General features: G+C 37.4%; 1 protein-coding gene across 1 annotated transcript in view; it reads left to right on the forward strand.

The window, feature by feature from the left end:
• Sema3e (semaphorin 3E) overlaps positions 1-17,732 on the forward strand; it is a 230,035-nt gene that overhangs the window by 182,389 nt on the left and 29,914 nt on the right. Inside the window, exons 6-9 of the mRNA XM_028776074.1 lie at positions 11,357-11,476; positions 12,455-12,597; positions 14,336-14,450; positions 14,851-14,920. Of these exons, the coding sequence (XP_028631907.1) occupies positions 11,357-11,476; positions 12,455-12,597; positions 14,336-14,450; positions 14,851-14,920 (448 nt within the window). The remainder of the gene's footprint in view (positions 1-11,356; positions 11,477-12,454; positions 12,598-14,335; positions 14,451-14,850; positions 14,921-17,732) is intronic.

Here is a 17,732-nt window from a genome sequence, read left to right on the forward strand (position 1 = left end):
TCTTCCACCTATGCCCAGCAGGGCCCTCCACTTTTACATATTCAGCTGAAGCCCTGGATCCCCCCCTAAGTGCTCCCAGGCTGGTGGTTTAGACCCTGGGAGCTGTGGTTGGTTGGTATTGTTGCTCTCCTCATGGTGCCGTAAATCCTTTCAGCTCCTTCAGTCTTCACTCTAACTCCTCTATTGAGAACCCCATGATCAGGTAGATGCTGATGTGGAAGACAGGAAGTGCATGCTGATAAGAGCCTGATATGGATATCTCCTCAGAGGCCTTCAAGAGTCAGACATATTCAGAGGCAGATGCTAACAAAAATGTACAATTTTAAAAATGTCTATTTTAAAATATTTTAGCTCTTTTATAAATTTGTACATAAAATGTGGCGCGTGTGTGTTTGTATGTGCGCATGTGTGCACTTGTTTAGAGCATGAAGAGCCCTTAAATGTAAGGGCTGTTAAGACAGCTTAGATGGAAGTAATCACAGCATTAGGAATGGCATTCTTGTTGAATACTATATCCATAATTGCTAGACATTCCACAGGAATTGGCAGGATCTGAGTAAAATGCTTACATTTGAAAAACTGAACGTCTGCATGGAGTATAGACTGAGAAACTTTGTCAAACAGCAAACAAATTTTGAGATATCTCTCTTATTAAAAAGATCTTGAAGGTTGGAAAGTACACACCATGCCTTCCTATATAGTGAAATTCTCTAGCGTTTGGAAATGAAGACCAATCATTCAAACATGTTGTTTAAGTGGTGAACGCAGTCATTTTCATAGCAATCTATGCCACTCAAGAGACAGTCTCTCTGGAACTTGTTTATTCATGGAATCAGGAATTTAAAGCTGAACTTTGTAAGAGGGGGGGTATTACTGGAGGGACATTGCCAAGTGAATTTCATTGAACTACTAAATCGAATTACTCTGGGCTGAAATGTCAAGTGCTTGCCATCTGAGGGGTGTTTTATTTATCCAGAAGAGAAATCAAATAAAAAATAGCTCTCCAAGCTAAACACAAGTTATAGAACAATCCCTCCAATGAGAAGAAATAAAAATAAAATTCTTCTCATTTGTCCAGTCTCCCTCATCCCAGAAGTGCTCTGGAGAGATCGTTTACTCATTGTGGAAAAGCTGCAGCCACTGGTCTGGAGACCTGATAACCTACGTGAACCACAGCTTGTTACAAGATAGGAAGTAAAAATAATTTACTTAGTTGAAAAAGCAGTAAAAATTGAGTTGGAAAAATGGAACTCCCTGACTTGGAATTTGTCAAGTTTGGTGTTGCCTACAGGGACAGAGAAGACGTGATATTTTATAGCCACACCTGTTCTGGTCGATTAAAACAGGAGCCCATACAAAGATGACCAACCTTCTTTTAATCATTCATTGTGTCTTTGATGAACGCCACACAATGGAAAGTGTCTGTTCTCATGATGACTAACTTAATGAGAAAATACTGATAGCCATATTTACAAGACAATAAGGCCTCAAAGACGAACAGTATCATTTCTATTAGTTCTTTGAAAACTATTTCCCACAATGTGTTTTGATCCTGCTCACCCTTCCCCCACTCCTCCAAGATCGTACTCCTTCCCTAACCACCCATATTTGTGCCCTTTTTTCTCAGTCCCATCAAGTCCAATTTGTGCTACCAAGATATTCTCTTCAACTGGCTCATACATCTTCCTCTAGGAGTGGGACTCCCTGTCCACCTCCCCTTCCCATATTGACATTTTGTCTCTTTGAGCGTCTGCAGGCCTAGCGCATGCTCTCATAACCACTGTGAATATGTAAAGATGTTCCATACATGGATGGACTAGTAGTATGTTTCTATATGACTTCTTCAAATGGCACGTAATGTTATTTACTCTTCTCCCCATTCTCTCCTCTATTCTGCACTTCCACTTCCCAACCCAAGAATCTCCAAAAACAACAAATATTTTATAGTATTTCTTAAGTTTCTTTATTGAGCCAGAGTCTTACTATGTAGCCTGGCCATCCTGGAACTCAATATGTAGTATACTGGTCTTAAACTCACACACATCCACTTGTGTGTCTGTCTCTCAAGTTCTGGGAATAAAGGTGTGTACCAATATGCTTGTTTATATCTTAACTTTAGATACAACTTTAATTTTAGTTAAGTAATTCACTTTACTAGAGTAAAACTGAATATTATTACTAAGCAAGTGAAAGAATTCAATATGCATGCCTTTTCTAAAATTTGGAAATAAATTGATAACAGCTTCTATGTTAAAAAGAATTCAGTGGTCATACGGAGTCATGTTCCCTATGATCAGAATCTAATCAAACTGAAGTTAAACATTAGTATAGCTTGTTCTCCAAATGTCATCAAGGCCTCATTTATGTTAGTAGCATACATGATAGCTCGTGCCTCATGTACAATATCTTTTATGTGTTTAGCCAATTTCTTCCCCCAGGGTACTCACAAATATTCTATCAAAAGCTATTTTAATTACTATTAAGTATTTAACAGTTTAAAAGCTATTGATACCCTGAGATTTGCACTAAACTCTATTGCTGTGTTACTTCCTTGCGGCATTCTAATACCCTGAAGAAACTTAGGACTTAAATTACTTAATAAAATAAAATAAAATAAAATAAAATAAAATAAAATAAAATAAAATAATAAGCACATTATTTGGTGGTCAGCAAAATCAGAATCCATGAACTGTTTTCTTTGTGTCCCATATTTTCTTTCTTTTCAGCTGTGATGTTTATGGCAATATACCTTAAGGTCTCTTGTCCTTTCTCTTTCAATCATATGGATACTTATGGTTTACATATTATTTTTTCCATGAATTTTGTTAGAATTTCTGGTGTACTGTAATCCTATCACACCTGACATACCTTACAAAGATGGAAAGGAGCTAGTTACAGAAACCACTTTGCTGTGTCACGTTGTGTGTGTTGTAAGTACATATGTGTTTACAAGTGCCCATGCCTCTTCTTATGTGTGTAGTAGACAGTGAGGATGTTAGTTGTTGTGCTTTAACAATTTGCAATTCCTTCCTTTGACTGAGACACGAGCTATTATGTATGCTACTAAAATAAATGAGGTCTCGACGACATTTGGAGAATAGGCTATACTAATGTTTAACTTCATTGACCTGGAGTTAGCCTGATGTCCAGGCTAGCCCCAGGAACCATCCTGTCTCCAATTGTACAGCTCTGGCTCTCTAGGCACATGTGAGGATGTGCGAGCTTTTTGCATGAGTGTCCAGGATCCAAACTTCTATACTCATGCCTACCTAGAACTGCTCTACCCCACAAAGCCTTTTCCTCAGCTTTGCCTCTGTTACCTCTTAATAGGACATTCTCAGGGATACAAATTAAAGACTTAATATTTGCTTTCAGTAAACAGCCAGCATTAAAAATATTGAGGGCAGGCAAAATGGTTTAGCAGTTTAAAAGTGCTTGCAACACAAGGTTGGTTGGAGGCTTGAGTTTGATTTGTGGATTCCACAGGAGGACAGATATCCTCTGATTTCCACATGTGTTCTGTGAAATACACATTCTCATTATTACATACATGTGTGGAAGTGTGCACATGTGTGCAGGTGTACACACACACCATATATAATAAGTTTTTAAATATTTTAAAATGATTCCTTTTGTATATTTATGGTCCCAATTTGAGTTTTTCAGCAAAGAAACTACAAAGTCTATAAACATTAGAGTTTTTGTGGTGTTTCATTAAAAAATTATATTTAGAAATATACCCCATTACCAGTTCTATGCATTATACATAAATGTTAATTGAACAGAACATGATTCAAGCTCCTATCAGGAAAGCATAAGCAACTGTTTCAAGTTATTAGTGGCAAAGGTTTTAAGAATAAGTAATCATTTCCTCTGAATTAAGTATATTTATATCAAGAACAGTTAGGAATGAATATTTATTTCTTGAGTTCACCCCTACTCCATAGATAGAGACTTCTAGTTACTCCCTTACCACTTTGCCATCCCCAAAGAATATCTTATTCAAGACTGCTGCTCTTTTACATTGGCAAAATGCCCACTGTCTACATGCTTCCTGCAGCTTCTGGCCATGGCTGTGTCTCCAAAGAGTTGTTTAAATACTTCGCTTATATTGTAACTATTTCCTCAAATAAAAGGAAAAGGAAAAGAAACACTCAGTGTCTCCCTAAAAATATCCCTACTCTCCAAGCTTACGTCTCCGTCATGTCCCTCATGAATTTAATTGTCCATGACTGTATTGATTGATGGGACTGGTTGCCTACCAAGCAAACACAGCTATGGATACGAATGTCAGTTAACGAACATACTTTTTTTTTTTTTTTTACATTTTGGCCCCAGAAACCACCTTCTTAACATTGATGACTATGGCTAGTCAATAGGAAGACAAAAAACCAACGTACCTACACAGCTAACTACCTAATGACATTACACTCTCTGTGGGCTCTTTCAGTATGGATGGTCACTTATTCAGAAAGACAATGCATTTGTCATTATTATGAGTCTTAGAGCATGCACTTATAAGATAAATAGGAGAAATCTTTGAGTTCAATAAAATAAGAAGGTTGCAAATAACTATTGTGAATTGCTCGTACTAGACAATTAAAATATGCATTCCTACATCATGAATACAAATTCAGAGGATATACAATGTATTAACTGAATTCACACTGAGTTTCTTAAAACACTAAGGGAACATTAGGCTGAACTGCAAATAGAATCTCATTATAAGAATAAAATTTTGCAGAAAAGTGTTCATTGCATATTTTATCTTTACAGTGACTTACAATAGCAACAAAGTTTTGAGGGTGCAACTACTGTGGACAAATGGAATTTCAGGCTTCATGATTTTAAATTATGAAATTATAATTAATGCTATAATATTAACAATTATCACTGTCATAATATTCATGTTTCATGTTCTTAATTGTTCATAATATTAAGATTAAAATAAAAATGCAAGATTCCTTAATTCATATAAATGCCTGATAGACTCCTATCAATTGATTTTCTTTCCTGCAGTCATTCTAAAAAATAATTGTTGAGTTTGAGGGGTGGCACAGGAGTTTGAGGGTAGAGCTGAAGAGATGGAAATGATTTAATTACTGTACTCATGAGTTAAATTCTAAAAAAAAAAAATTTTCAGATAAAAATAAATCCAGTCTTATCCTGAGAACTTTCTATTATATTTCCTAGCATTTTTAATACCTAAAGGGAGGTTTAGATACATGCGATTGTTAATTCATTAAGGTGTTCATTGATTCAATAAATGTTTATTTAGCACCGTCAGTACTCCAGACATTAGTAGAGTATAATCTCCAGCACACAAAGAGCCAACTGAAACTCAGCCAGATGATTGGTATGTTAGACATAAGCATGGTGCTCACGGCGGAATGAAGCGATCAAGAAAGAGTCTGTGGCGAAAATGAGCAGTAGCCATATAAATGGTTGCCCTAGGGAGTCGAGGGGAGACCCAGTGGTTTCCACAGGTAACCAATAGTTTAAGACAATAAGTGCTTTCTCAGGGACAAATTGAAGATTTTGGAGCTGGACGTTTAGTTTGGTTCCAGTGCAGTGTTATATCCATCACAACTGATCTCTATGTGTAGAGATTAGTATTGAGTTGATAAGTTATATCCTCCAGTCAAAATGCCCTGAAAACATGTGTCTTATGTGCATGTATAACCAGTTAGCTACCTAAAATACAACATCACTTACCATTCCAATCTAGTTCTATATCAAACGCCATTTGGCTTAAAATCGACTTGTCCTTATTCAAAAACATCAAAATAGATAAGACATAAGTTAGAACTTTATCTAAGACAATACATTGGAGGGTATAGAAATTTAAAGCCTTGGATGTAAACTCTTACTATTGAAACACTAAAAGTCATCTTGCTGCATATATGACTCTACTTCCTTTTTTAAATAATCAAAATAACAGTAATCTAGATGTCATTTGTTGTTTGATTCTAGGAATTACAAAATGTTGACTCAACATTTTAATGACACTAAATATTTATAATTTTAAGGAGTAGTTTTAAAAATATTTAGTTTCTTTAAGTATTTATTTTTCTTTAATATAATATAGAATAGTTTCTCTCATTTAATTATTTATTAATCATACCTAAAGCCTAATTCTAATTTATTTGTATTTCTTGTTAATGTATTATCTTCTTTTCAGCTTTTTTTGGGGGGGTGGGGAGGAGTGCAGGGAATGCATTGCCTAGCACAGGACTTACGTATTATAGCTTAATTTTGTTGTTTTTTTCACAATGATAAAATACCATGAAAGCAGAAACGTTTCCTTCTGAGGATCAGCTAACACTCCAACCAAAACACATTTGGTTGTTTCCATAGCTTACGGTGTTTAGCACCTGGCTAGCTCCTTTGAAGTTTAAATTTAAAAATTTATATTTAGTTATTTGAATTTTTCATGAAGCATTTTCTTTCATCTAACTACAAAAGGAGAAATTAGGTAAAAATGAAAATATATCATCTTGGAGCACACAACCAGCCAAGATAAGACAGCATTTGCTATCATAGGGCTGCCATCTACTGGCTGAAATGATCATTGTTCAGCCTTGAGTAAGACAAGCAGAACTTTGAAACTGAAGAAAAGGAAAATAATCATAATATTTTAAAGACCTAGTCTTCATAGAAATATATCTATATTTTAATTTAGATTCTATTACCTTTTTTATCTTATTTCATTATCATCACACCCCCTACTTTGCATATGTTGATATTGACACGAACATAGCAGACCTCTCTCCTTATTAAAACTTGCTTTCTTGAGAAAGTTGAATATAGATCCAAGGGCAAGAAGAGCAAACTGGGCAATTGCCACTTTTCATCCTGTTTGCTGATTGTGAACATTCTGCTCATTTGTTTTTCCATTTCTTGCTTGCTTTATGAAAATTATACTCTCAAGTGGAGTCCTGTGAGCCAGTCCTTCATTCTGGCTGGGATGTTTGCTGGTGTGTGCTTGGAAGCGCTCATCCAAGCATCCAAGCTGTTGAGAGTTCAGAGACGCACAGTATGACTGTCATGCCCAGAAGAGTTTACTTCCCAGGTGTTCTCAGGGTTCTCTAGCTTTGATGATCTTTCTGCATCCTTTTCTGCAGTGTTCCCTGATCCTTTGTAGATGTTTCATGTTGGGATTCGTACTTCAGAGTCACTAAGTCTTCCCTTTGATCAGTAATAAATTTCCATAAGAACTTCTGTTTATGGAAGAAAGACATTTCTTTGATAACCAGATAATCAGAGCTGCTATGATCTTTGACAATTAAGATAAATATTTAGAAAGAGTTGGATACTAGGTCAATTTACGAAAATGGTAATATTTTTTCTCTAAGGTCTGAAATCTCTCTATTCATGGCTTCTTGCCTAGGTTTACAGTTATAGGCATGAGTTGCCTCCAACTGAGCAGGTATCAAGTCTAAGGAGACTTGTCAAGGTCTCCTGATTCCCTGTGCTCAAGAGGTCGACCTATCTATGTTTCTGAACACATGATCCACAATAAATGTGGTCAGTAGAAGACAGAAACACAAAAGCATACACAGACACATGAATATATGTGTGTGTGTATATATATACGCACACACACACACACACACACACAAACACAATAGTTACAAAAGAAAATAGCATACAAAAGAAAATAGATGGATGTAGGGAAAGTGTAGAATAAGTTAAAAGTGGGAGAGGTTTGTAGAAATATCATGTATATATATATATACATATATATATAAATTACTATACACATGTAATTGTACTTAACATATAATTACATATATTATGTACAATTACTTACATATGTAAGTATATTTATTATATCATTTATTATACATTATATTATATATAACAACACATACAGATATATAACATATAGTATATTACATAGTATATATAATATATGATATATGAGATTCATGGATAAAGTTAGTGCATGCCACTAAAGTAGCAGTTGTCCTCCCAAAATGAAGCAAAATATTGCTGTAACACTTTTGGAAAAGACAGTAGCTCTTATATTAAAAGTGAATTTGATAAGATGTTGAATATATGTCCAGAATGAAGAGCAGGTAGCTAACAAGAAAGCTCTCGACTAGCCTGAGAGGATGTTATCTTAGATATTCCCAAGTCCTGCTTTCAGAATTGTGATATCTTGACTTAATAAAAGGCAAATACTCAAGTTAGAGTCCATAGAATATGTTTCCACTTAATCTGCTTCAAAGTAGCATTTGAAAAATGTTTGCCTAGTTGAAAACTGAATCTTTAAGTAAATAACATTAAATAAGCATTGCTTTGTTGTAGAGTGCAAATAGGAAACTGAAAATAAATAATTAAACTAAACAAAAGGGCAGATTCTTCTGTGAGAAGATTACACTTACTTTTACCATATATAGTTTTTCTTCATATATAGTTATTAAACGCCCATTGTGTGTTTTGTAGACAGAAAAGTGTCTCATTTATATTTGCTATTTTTAAAACATAATAAAAATTAGTTTATTGCACTAATACTAATAAATACTTCTTTTAAAACTTGAAGTTTGATTTATGACTCCTTAACCTATTTCTCACAGGCATAACAAAACAATATTTTAAAAAATCAATAGTTAGCTCATGTTGAAAATAAACATCTTTATAAATTGACTACTTCTCAGACTTTCTACCATATGAATGCATGTGATAATTTTAAAAAGTTTTAGTTACTTTATTAGACAAAAACCCACAAATCTAATATATTATGTAGGCAGTAACATTAATTTTAATATAGGAGCTACAGTTATCTTCAGTTTTCACAATTGAGTTAATATATTTGGTTAAATTTTTTTTTTAAGATTTATTTATTTCATGTATGTGAGTACATTGTCGCTCTCTTCAGACACACCAGAAGAGGGCATTGAATCCCGTTATAGACAGTTGTGAGCCACCTTGTCGTTTTCAGTAATTGAACTCAGGACCACTGGAAGAGTAGTTAGTGCTCTTAACTGCTGTGCCATCTATCCAGCCCTTGGTGTGGATATTTCCTTTATCTACATTTCCAATTTTTCCCAGTCCCCTTCCCACCCCCTATCTCATTCTCTCCACCCTCCTTCTATGAGGGTATTCTCCCACCCACCCACTCACCCACCCACCTACTTACCCACTCACCCACTCACTCCGACTCTCTGCCTTCCCATTCCCCTACACAGGGGCATCGAACCTTCACAGAACAAAAGGGCCTCTCCTCCCATTGATGTCAGATAAGGCCATCCTCTGCTACATATCCAGCTGGAGTCATGGGTCCCTCCATGTATGCTCTTTGGTTGATGATTTAGTTCCTGGGAGCTCTGGAGGATCTGGTTGGTTGATATTGTTGTTCTTCCCATGGGGTAAACCCCTTCAGCTCCTTCAGTCCTTTCTCTAACTCCTCCATTGGAGACCCTGTGCTCAGTCCAATGGTTGGATGCGAGCATCCGCCTCAATTTGTCAGGCTCTGGCAGAGTCTCTCAGGAGACATCTATATCAGGCTCCTCTCAGCAAGCACTTCCTGGCATCCACAATAGTGTCTTGGTTTGGTGACTGTATATGGAATGGATCCAAGGATGGGGCAGTCTCTGGATGGACTTAGTTTCAAAACTTATAGCAAAAATGATATATTAAATAAGAAATATGATTGTTGTGAGCTTTCTTAAACTTTGAAGTTCTTTAAATCACAAGTATACACTTAGGAACACATTTTGAGTATTTGAAGAGCATCACTAAGGGGCTAAGGAGAGGCTGAATCAGTAAAGTGCTTCCACAAGGGTATGAGAACCTGTGTTTGAGACGGAGTATCTAAACAGCCCAGCCTAGCATGCTCTTTTAATTAGTATGCCTAGGAAGCACAGACAGTAAGACCAATAGTTCTCACTGGTCATTCTTTTTGCTCAGTCAGTGAGCCCAAGTCCCAGTGAGAGAACTTGTCTCAGATAGGGACGAAAATGATGATGATGAAGAAGAGGAGGAAGAGGAGGAGGAGGAAGAAGAAGAGGAAGAAGAGAAAAAGCAGGAAGAGGAGGAAGAGGAGGACAAGGAGGAAGAAGAAGGAGAAGGAGAAGGGGCAGAAGAGGAGGAGGAGGAGGAGGAGGAGGAGGAGGAGGAGGAGGAGGAGGAAGAGGAGGAAAGAATGAAAAGAAAAAATAAGAGTCACAAAGAGTATCACCCAGATTTGACCTCTGATTTCTACACACTTGCAGCCTAGTAGATGCCAACACACATGCATAAGTATGTATCCAAGTGTAAATGTGTATATAATATATAAACATAGAAAAAAATCCAATAAGGTATTTTTCAAGCATCATATTTTTTGTATTTATTTTCAGTGCCAGCTACAGTTCTGGGCACACAGCAAGGGAATAATTTAACCATTCTAAACGAAGTTCCTATTTCCAGAGATATGCTGTGACTATTTACTTCTTTGCCAGAGACGTTCATCTGGGACATATCAGGACAGGGAGACTAGGCTTGCCCAGAACAGGCCTCCTGGGCTCACTGATGCACATGGATTACAGTCCGTGGTAATGAGAAGAAAGAACAGTCAAAGTCCTCATGCTTCATAGGTGATAACATTTCTAAAGGTCCAGTCATGCCCCCATGTTTCCTATTTTAGAAAAGAATGTTGTCCTCTCCTCCTGAGCTATCGTTAATGTCTTTATTTCTTTCTCTAAAAACACATAGTGGTTTCTCAAGATCCCACATACATTAAAAAAAAATCCTAGGACCTTTTTTTAAATCTGCGGCTTCTCCTCGTGCTGCAGCTAAAGTCAGTCAGTCATGCTGCTGACTCCAAGAACACTTGAGCCCTCTTTACCAGTCTTCTCTGACTCGGCTATAAACTCACATATTGGATGACTGCAGATATGACTTCAACAGACTTTGTATTTACTGTGGTAAAATCATATTAAAGTCATCAGATTTGATGTAAGAAGCACTTGAATTAACTGAACCACATTTAATCCTGATACAGCGATAACAGTAGAACAGTTGGTATCGAGGTTGAAAGAAGCTTGCTAAAATGATATGGGCCCAGGCAATGTCACCAAATAGGTCTCAGCACTCACCAGTGTCCCCCAGTGCTTTTCTCCTAACAACACTGAGTGCTACTGCTTTTCCTGATTCAGAAAGAAAATGGTGCCTGGAATTCACAGCTAAGAGGCAATTGAGGCTTGCCACACAGCCTTGTGGGGATTCATCCCTGCCCTAAGCTATAGTGCTGATGGCCTCAAGTTGAATGTGTGTTAAAACTGATATGTTTGACCTAACAGTGGCTTCTACCTGGCCCTCAGATGAGGGGACAGACATTGACTCGTTTTCCTCTGTGTCGCCTCTGCAGGTAATGAACTGTTTGCTGGCCTCTACAGTGACTACTGGGGCAGAGACTCGGCCATCTTCCGCAGCATGGGGAAGCTCGGCCACATTCGCACTGAGCATGACGACGAGAGGCTTCTGAAAGGTAGAAGTGACGAATCAGAAGCAAGTCTACCATCCATGACTGAGTCTACCATTTCGATAATAAAAATATAAACTCAACATAGCATTTCTAACTATCATAATGTCCTGTCCAAAATACACAGTTTATCACTTTATGTATAAAATATACTAATTATACAATAAGTTTATTTACAACAACTCTTAGATATCAAGAATTAAATGAAATGAACAAGATGAATATATGAAAGTAGAGACTCATTTAATGGCGTCTGCCTGTCTCGTTAACTGGTATTGGTGCTGTAGTGATGGCTTGCTTTAATAGGATCCTGCTGCATTCTAGAGATAAATAAAACTCTAAGAACATCACACACACACACACGCACACGCACACGCACACATGCACGCACGCACGCATACATACATATAAAATTACTAGTATATCTAGGAGTGAAGATGACAGGTTGTATTGGACATATTCATCATTTCCAGAAGTCCATGATTGAGTGTCAACATGCATATACGTTATCATTTAAATGTTCAGTATCTTATCAATCAAAGCCACCTACTCAGGTTCTGTAGACTATAAAGGCAAAAGCTAAAATTTCTCACTTTAAGATCTTCCATGAGGTTTATTGATACGTTATATATAAATGAAAGATAAATGACAAGATACTTTTAAATTTTAATGTTGAGTTTTTATGTACATTCAGTTTATATAGATTGAGAAGAAATTCATAGATTGTTTTCATAATACGTCCTGCTTTTCTTCACTAAATACATTTCATTTGTAACGGACACTATAATATTTTCTGAAACCATGACCCTTATGTTTTCTATTTAAATTGCATTTTAAAATAGATATTGATTTGTACATAAAACAAGAATAATGATCCAGGTTTCAATAATCATCTAAAACTTTCAAGAATATATTTTCTCAGAAGTGGATGAAACTTTGACAAGCAGGTGATAATTTTTTACTTTTTTATGTTTTTTTCGGTAGAACCAAAATTCGTAGGTTCATATATGATTCCCGATAACGAAGACCGAGATGACAACAAAATGTACTTCTTCTTCACTGAGAAGGCGTTGGAGGCGGAGAACCACGCCCACACAATCTACACCCGAGTGGGGCGGCTGTGCGTGGTGAGGCTGGGCAATCCGTGGCATTGTGCTTTATTACCTCAGTTTACCTCACTCACCTCCGTCTGTATAGCTAGGCATTTGTTACATTGCTTTACACTGTTTTACCATTTCATTGGTTCTTTACGGGAGTTTCATACAACACCCTTTGATCATATTTGTCTCCCCTCCCTCAACCCTTCGTTACCCATGCGACTTCGTGTTCTCTCGTAGGCTTCTACTAGAAGTATATGATATCTTGTAATATTCTCTAGACTTTTCTAACTTGGTATTTACCAAACCAAGGTTCCTGTGCTATATCCACAATAGCTTTACTGCTAATGAACATTTCACCTTAAAAGTGGCTTAACGTTGATGAGGTTTTGCATTTTCAAAGCAATGCTAAATAGTAGTCTAAAATTAGCATTTAATCCCAAATAAAAGTTTGTTCTATTTTTAAAAATATTCTATGTATTTGTTAGTTTGGTTGTGTTCATATATGTCTCTGTGTATATTACTGCTCATGTATGTTGTAGCATGGGCATAGATGCTAAGATCTGCTCTCACCTGCCACCATTTGAGTTCCGGGGACTGTAACAGCCCATTCTGCCTCACGTTTGGGGGCCACTTTGTCCCGGCCTGAGCTGCTGCTCTGATCTGTGGGTCAGGGTCTAGCAAGAGAGAAAGTGGGGATGGAAGGGCAAGAGACACGAAGAATGGAAACAAGACAGAGAGTCTGTTCAAGTCCCATTTATTAAAAGGAAATCAAGGGTGTATATATAAGCACAAGCAGGGGAACACAGCTGAAGACACTTTACCACACTCGCCTTGCAGCTGGGGGCACTAAACAACAAAACAAGATATGTGAGAAAAACAAGATGTTTATCAGAGTGTGCTCAGCTGTTGCGGGCTGTTGAAAACAAGTCTCTTGTCAGGGTATATGGCCCGAGATAGCTGCAAAGATGGTAGCCGTTTTCTGCTCAGAGTCGGCTCCCAACAGGGGACTGAATTCAGATCCTCTGGTTTTGTTGCAGATCCCTTAACCTCCTGCCTCAGCATGTTGGCCCAGTTCCACTGTATTTTTAAATTCAATTTAACCATTTTTGTTATTAGGATCCCAATCTTTGGGGGGTATATACGCCTGGGTACAAACCATTCAGTTGCTTAGTTCTAAAGTAAAATAAAAACAAAACAAAACTTGAAGAAGTACAGTTGCTTTGGCATTTAGTAAGATATTTAATAAAAACAACATACATGTCATATATAAATACAAACATATGCAGCTGAGAACAATCTTGAACTCCTAATTGTAGAGATTTCAAATATTAATCACCTTGACTTGCCTCGTACTTGAATGAAAGTACTACACTGCGGGGCTGCAGAAATAGCGTAGCAGTTAAGAGTACTTGCCGCATTTGAGAGGAGCTTAATTTACTTCCCAGCACCCACCCCAAACAGTGCATCGCCACCTGTGGGACTCCAACCCTGGGGATCAGATGAGCTCTCCGGGCTGGAGCACTTTAATATACAGTGCTCAGACATGTACTCGGTGAACCTAAAATTGAAACAGTCTTGATTTAAAAAGTATTGCACTAATAAGGCAACGCAAGGGAGACGTGAGAAGGCAGGGTTCGCTTTCTGAGTGTTTTGCTCAGTTTTCCTAAGTAAATAAAAAGAGCCGCAGCCTCTGCTCACTTTGCATATTAAACCTTGGTTGGTAAATGTCCTTGGAGTCCTCATTTGTCTATTTTGTTTTTTGCAGAATGACATGGGAGGACAGAGAATCCTGGTGAATAAGTGGAGCACATTCCTTAAAGCACGGCTGGTTTGCTCAGTACCAGGAATGAATGGAATTGACACTTACTTCGATGAACTAGGTAGCAATTACTGGAGGATCTTCACTCTTCTGTGTGCATGCTTCTCTATAACCACCCCTCTCTTAGGCATAGGTGAAAAATTTGGCTGCTATGGTATTTGCACTGTGTACCAAAGACACATTTCTATCTATTCATTTTGATCCTGCCACCTCCTAGGGCAGAATTGTTGCAGGACAGAGACTCCTCTCTCTTCTGAAGAGAAGCACTGTTGGGTCCTTCTCTTCAGGTTCAGTCCCCCAGAGGAGAGCAATGATTCATTGTTCTACCCTGATCACAGCTGTACAATGGGAAATTGGGTCTTTAAATCTACAGTTCTGAACTATTTTATGGAAATACGTTTTCATTGCATGAGTAGAAGGTTAAAAACACAAAATGATGGAATGGTTTTTCACTCTTTCAGAGGATGTGTTTTTACTGCCTACCAGAGATCCTAAGAATCCAGTGATATTTGGACTGTTTAATACTACCAGGTGAGAAATTTATAGTCAATAAAACACTATAGATTTGTCTCACTGCAGTTCCTTTCATGGTGTCCATTACTCAGAAACACTGCTGACTCCATTGTCATTCTCATCCTCTGCGCTCTGTAAGTGTCCAGCCTCTATTGCTTTCCCCTGACTGCAGCTATCCGTCTTTCAGCTTCAGAACCACGATCTCAGTCTAAACCTTTTTGTTTTGGTTTTTTGCATCCCAGCATCTTCATGAAGGCACACTCCCAAGCCCTTTAATTACTCATGGGCAACCATCTGACACGATTTATTGATCAGGTTGTGGGATATTACTTGTATCCTCTCAAGTCTAATGTAATTCTTTAATTTACTTCTCAGACGAAAATTTCTAATCCACTCAGGCTTTCAAAGTGCTCCGGTAGCTGCCAGCTTTAGTTTAGGGGTATTATCTCTTATTATTTTAGGAGCCAATAATACTTTGACAGATCACAGCATTTACATTGGCAGCTCTTAGCATTAGGTCTTTTATCTACTGTTACTGTCGGACGTGACCCTCCTTTTCAACTTCAGTTTATATCAGTGCTTGATATGTAAAAGTAACTTTTATTCACCTGACGTAATTGTCGTCTCTGAGACTTACTGCTTTCGTCTGCTAACCTAGGCCTAGTCCTAGAAGCTTCCGGCCTCCATGCAGTCTTACCTAGACCTAGAATGTTTTCAGCCTCTAAGACTCCCTGTTGAATAAGGTCACCTATCCCTAGTTCTTTCTGATCTCTGGTTGACTGATAAACTCAGCTGTTCTTGCTTCCTCCCCAAGATGACCAATTCAATCTGGCTTCTCTCACTTTCTCACTGAATCTTCTCCTTGGCCTCACAGTAACTTTGGCAATCTGTTCTAATCTTCTAGCTCCTTCTCATTCCCTGGTTTTTTCTGTCTTCACTTGTGTCTAGCTTGTCTTCTCTCTGCAACCTGTATCCATACAACTGCTTCCTCTCCTCTCTCTCTCTGGGCGGCTCTCTCTTAAGTACCCTGTCTTTCTTTCTGTTCACTTGAGAGTTGGGCATATCCTATTACGGTAAATCTTCCTGTGATTTGTCACTTTGTCTGCCACTCAATTAGACATCACTTTCAAACTAGGGTGCAAACTACAAGATAACTTTACCTTCATTGTTTGGGGTAAAAGGTGGGTGCTAAAGCTGACCCACACCACAGCTAGAAATAGGTTTTTTTTCCAGCAAACAACACAATCTCAGGTTCACAGTGTAACCAAATATTCCATAACACTAATACTTGCTACTCGTGTCTGAGAAGTGATCCTGATTCCTCAATCAGGAGCATCCTCACACCTTTGTTCTTGTCTGCTTCTAATGTGGACCCACACTGAATGCACCTGTGCCATTTGCCCTCCGTCTGAAATGCAGTGCTCAAGTTTAAAGCTTATAGATGTGTTACATTTCTCCTTTGCATTTTTTGAATTTTCTATGTCTATGGAAGAGTGCTATAAAGTACTATATTAATATGTGAAATAAGAAATACTTCTAGAGCGGATTTCAGTTGGAAGTTATAAACCCAATTTCTTGAATGTCTTTCGAAAGGAAAATGGAAACACCAAGAAAATATTCAGTATTTCAATAGAGTACTCAATCAACAATGAATTAACTATAAATTGCAATATGACCCTGAACCTGGTGTTTACTTGGGGTCTTTCCAGACTTTTGCTTAGGTTTTCATTAGGTGATTTTTAATGATCACTTTGAATGGAAAAGATCGAGAAGCTCTTTGAACAAGTATCTCACTGTAACAAGAACTTTTCTTCCATAGACTAATATGGAAAACAGTTCTTTTTCTTAACTATACTCTGATTTAAATTTTAAAGTTAACACATATTGCTAGTCAACACAGGCAGCCTCTTTTACTTCATTTTTCTTATGCCAGCAAATATTTCTTTGCATAATAATTCTTAAAATGATAAACTCTATGAAATAATCTGTACATTTTCCATTGGTTAAAATGACCAGTTTAAAAGCAAATCTGCAAAGTGATAGCATATTGGATCATTCAGAGAAATCAAAGCCATGATTTCCTTCCATGATTTCAACTTTGTTCAATTTATATATAAATCTGAGAGGGGAAAAAAGCTCCCAGCTGTACCTGCCACGGAGGCTGATATTTGTAGACTGGTGATCAAAGGTTTATTGCCACTTCAGCTGAGACTGTCTAGTTTTTGCCGGTATCACAGGCATTTCCAATTGCTTCAAGGTGTGTTATAAAATGTGTGAATTGCTGTCCTAAGACAGTGACATGACTGCTGTTCTACAGCTGGCCCAGGGTGCGGGAAATCCATTTGCACTGAGTTTACATTTACTAAAGCTCCCTCACAAACATCATTTATTTTAATTCACGTAATATAGGGCTGCAGCAGGGTGTATTTCTTTCCAATGATGGCTCTCTGTTCAAGTAATATAGCACTAACTTTTTACTAAATGTGATTCCAGATGCTTGTAATGACTTGTATTAAGTGATGATCTTATTCCTCTGCAAGTAGAACTTCTTTCCATTTTAAAACTCATTGATCTCTGCTGCATATGTGTATCAAGTCTTTGAGTTTTATATAATCTTTCCATCACTGAACAACTCAGTGACCTGTTTACAAAACTCTGTGCTGAAAAGTAGCACAAAGGCCACAAGAAAAAAATCTAGCAAAATACAAAAGAATTTGTAGTAAAATTAACAGCATGGTGATTAAGAGAACACTGTCTACATTCAAGCTATAACAACTAGAAATTCTTCCTTTAAATGACAAATTCAAATTGCTAATAATCTTTAAAAAGA

This window comes from Grammomys surdaster, unplaced genomic scaffold (genome assembly GCF_004785775.1).
Source record: "Grammomys surdaster isolate TR1022 unplaced genomic scaffold, NIH_TR_1.0 264, whole genome shotgun sequence".
Classification (NCBI taxonomy): Eukaryota; Metazoa; Chordata; class Mammalia; order Rodentia; family Muridae; genus Grammomys; species Grammomys surdaster.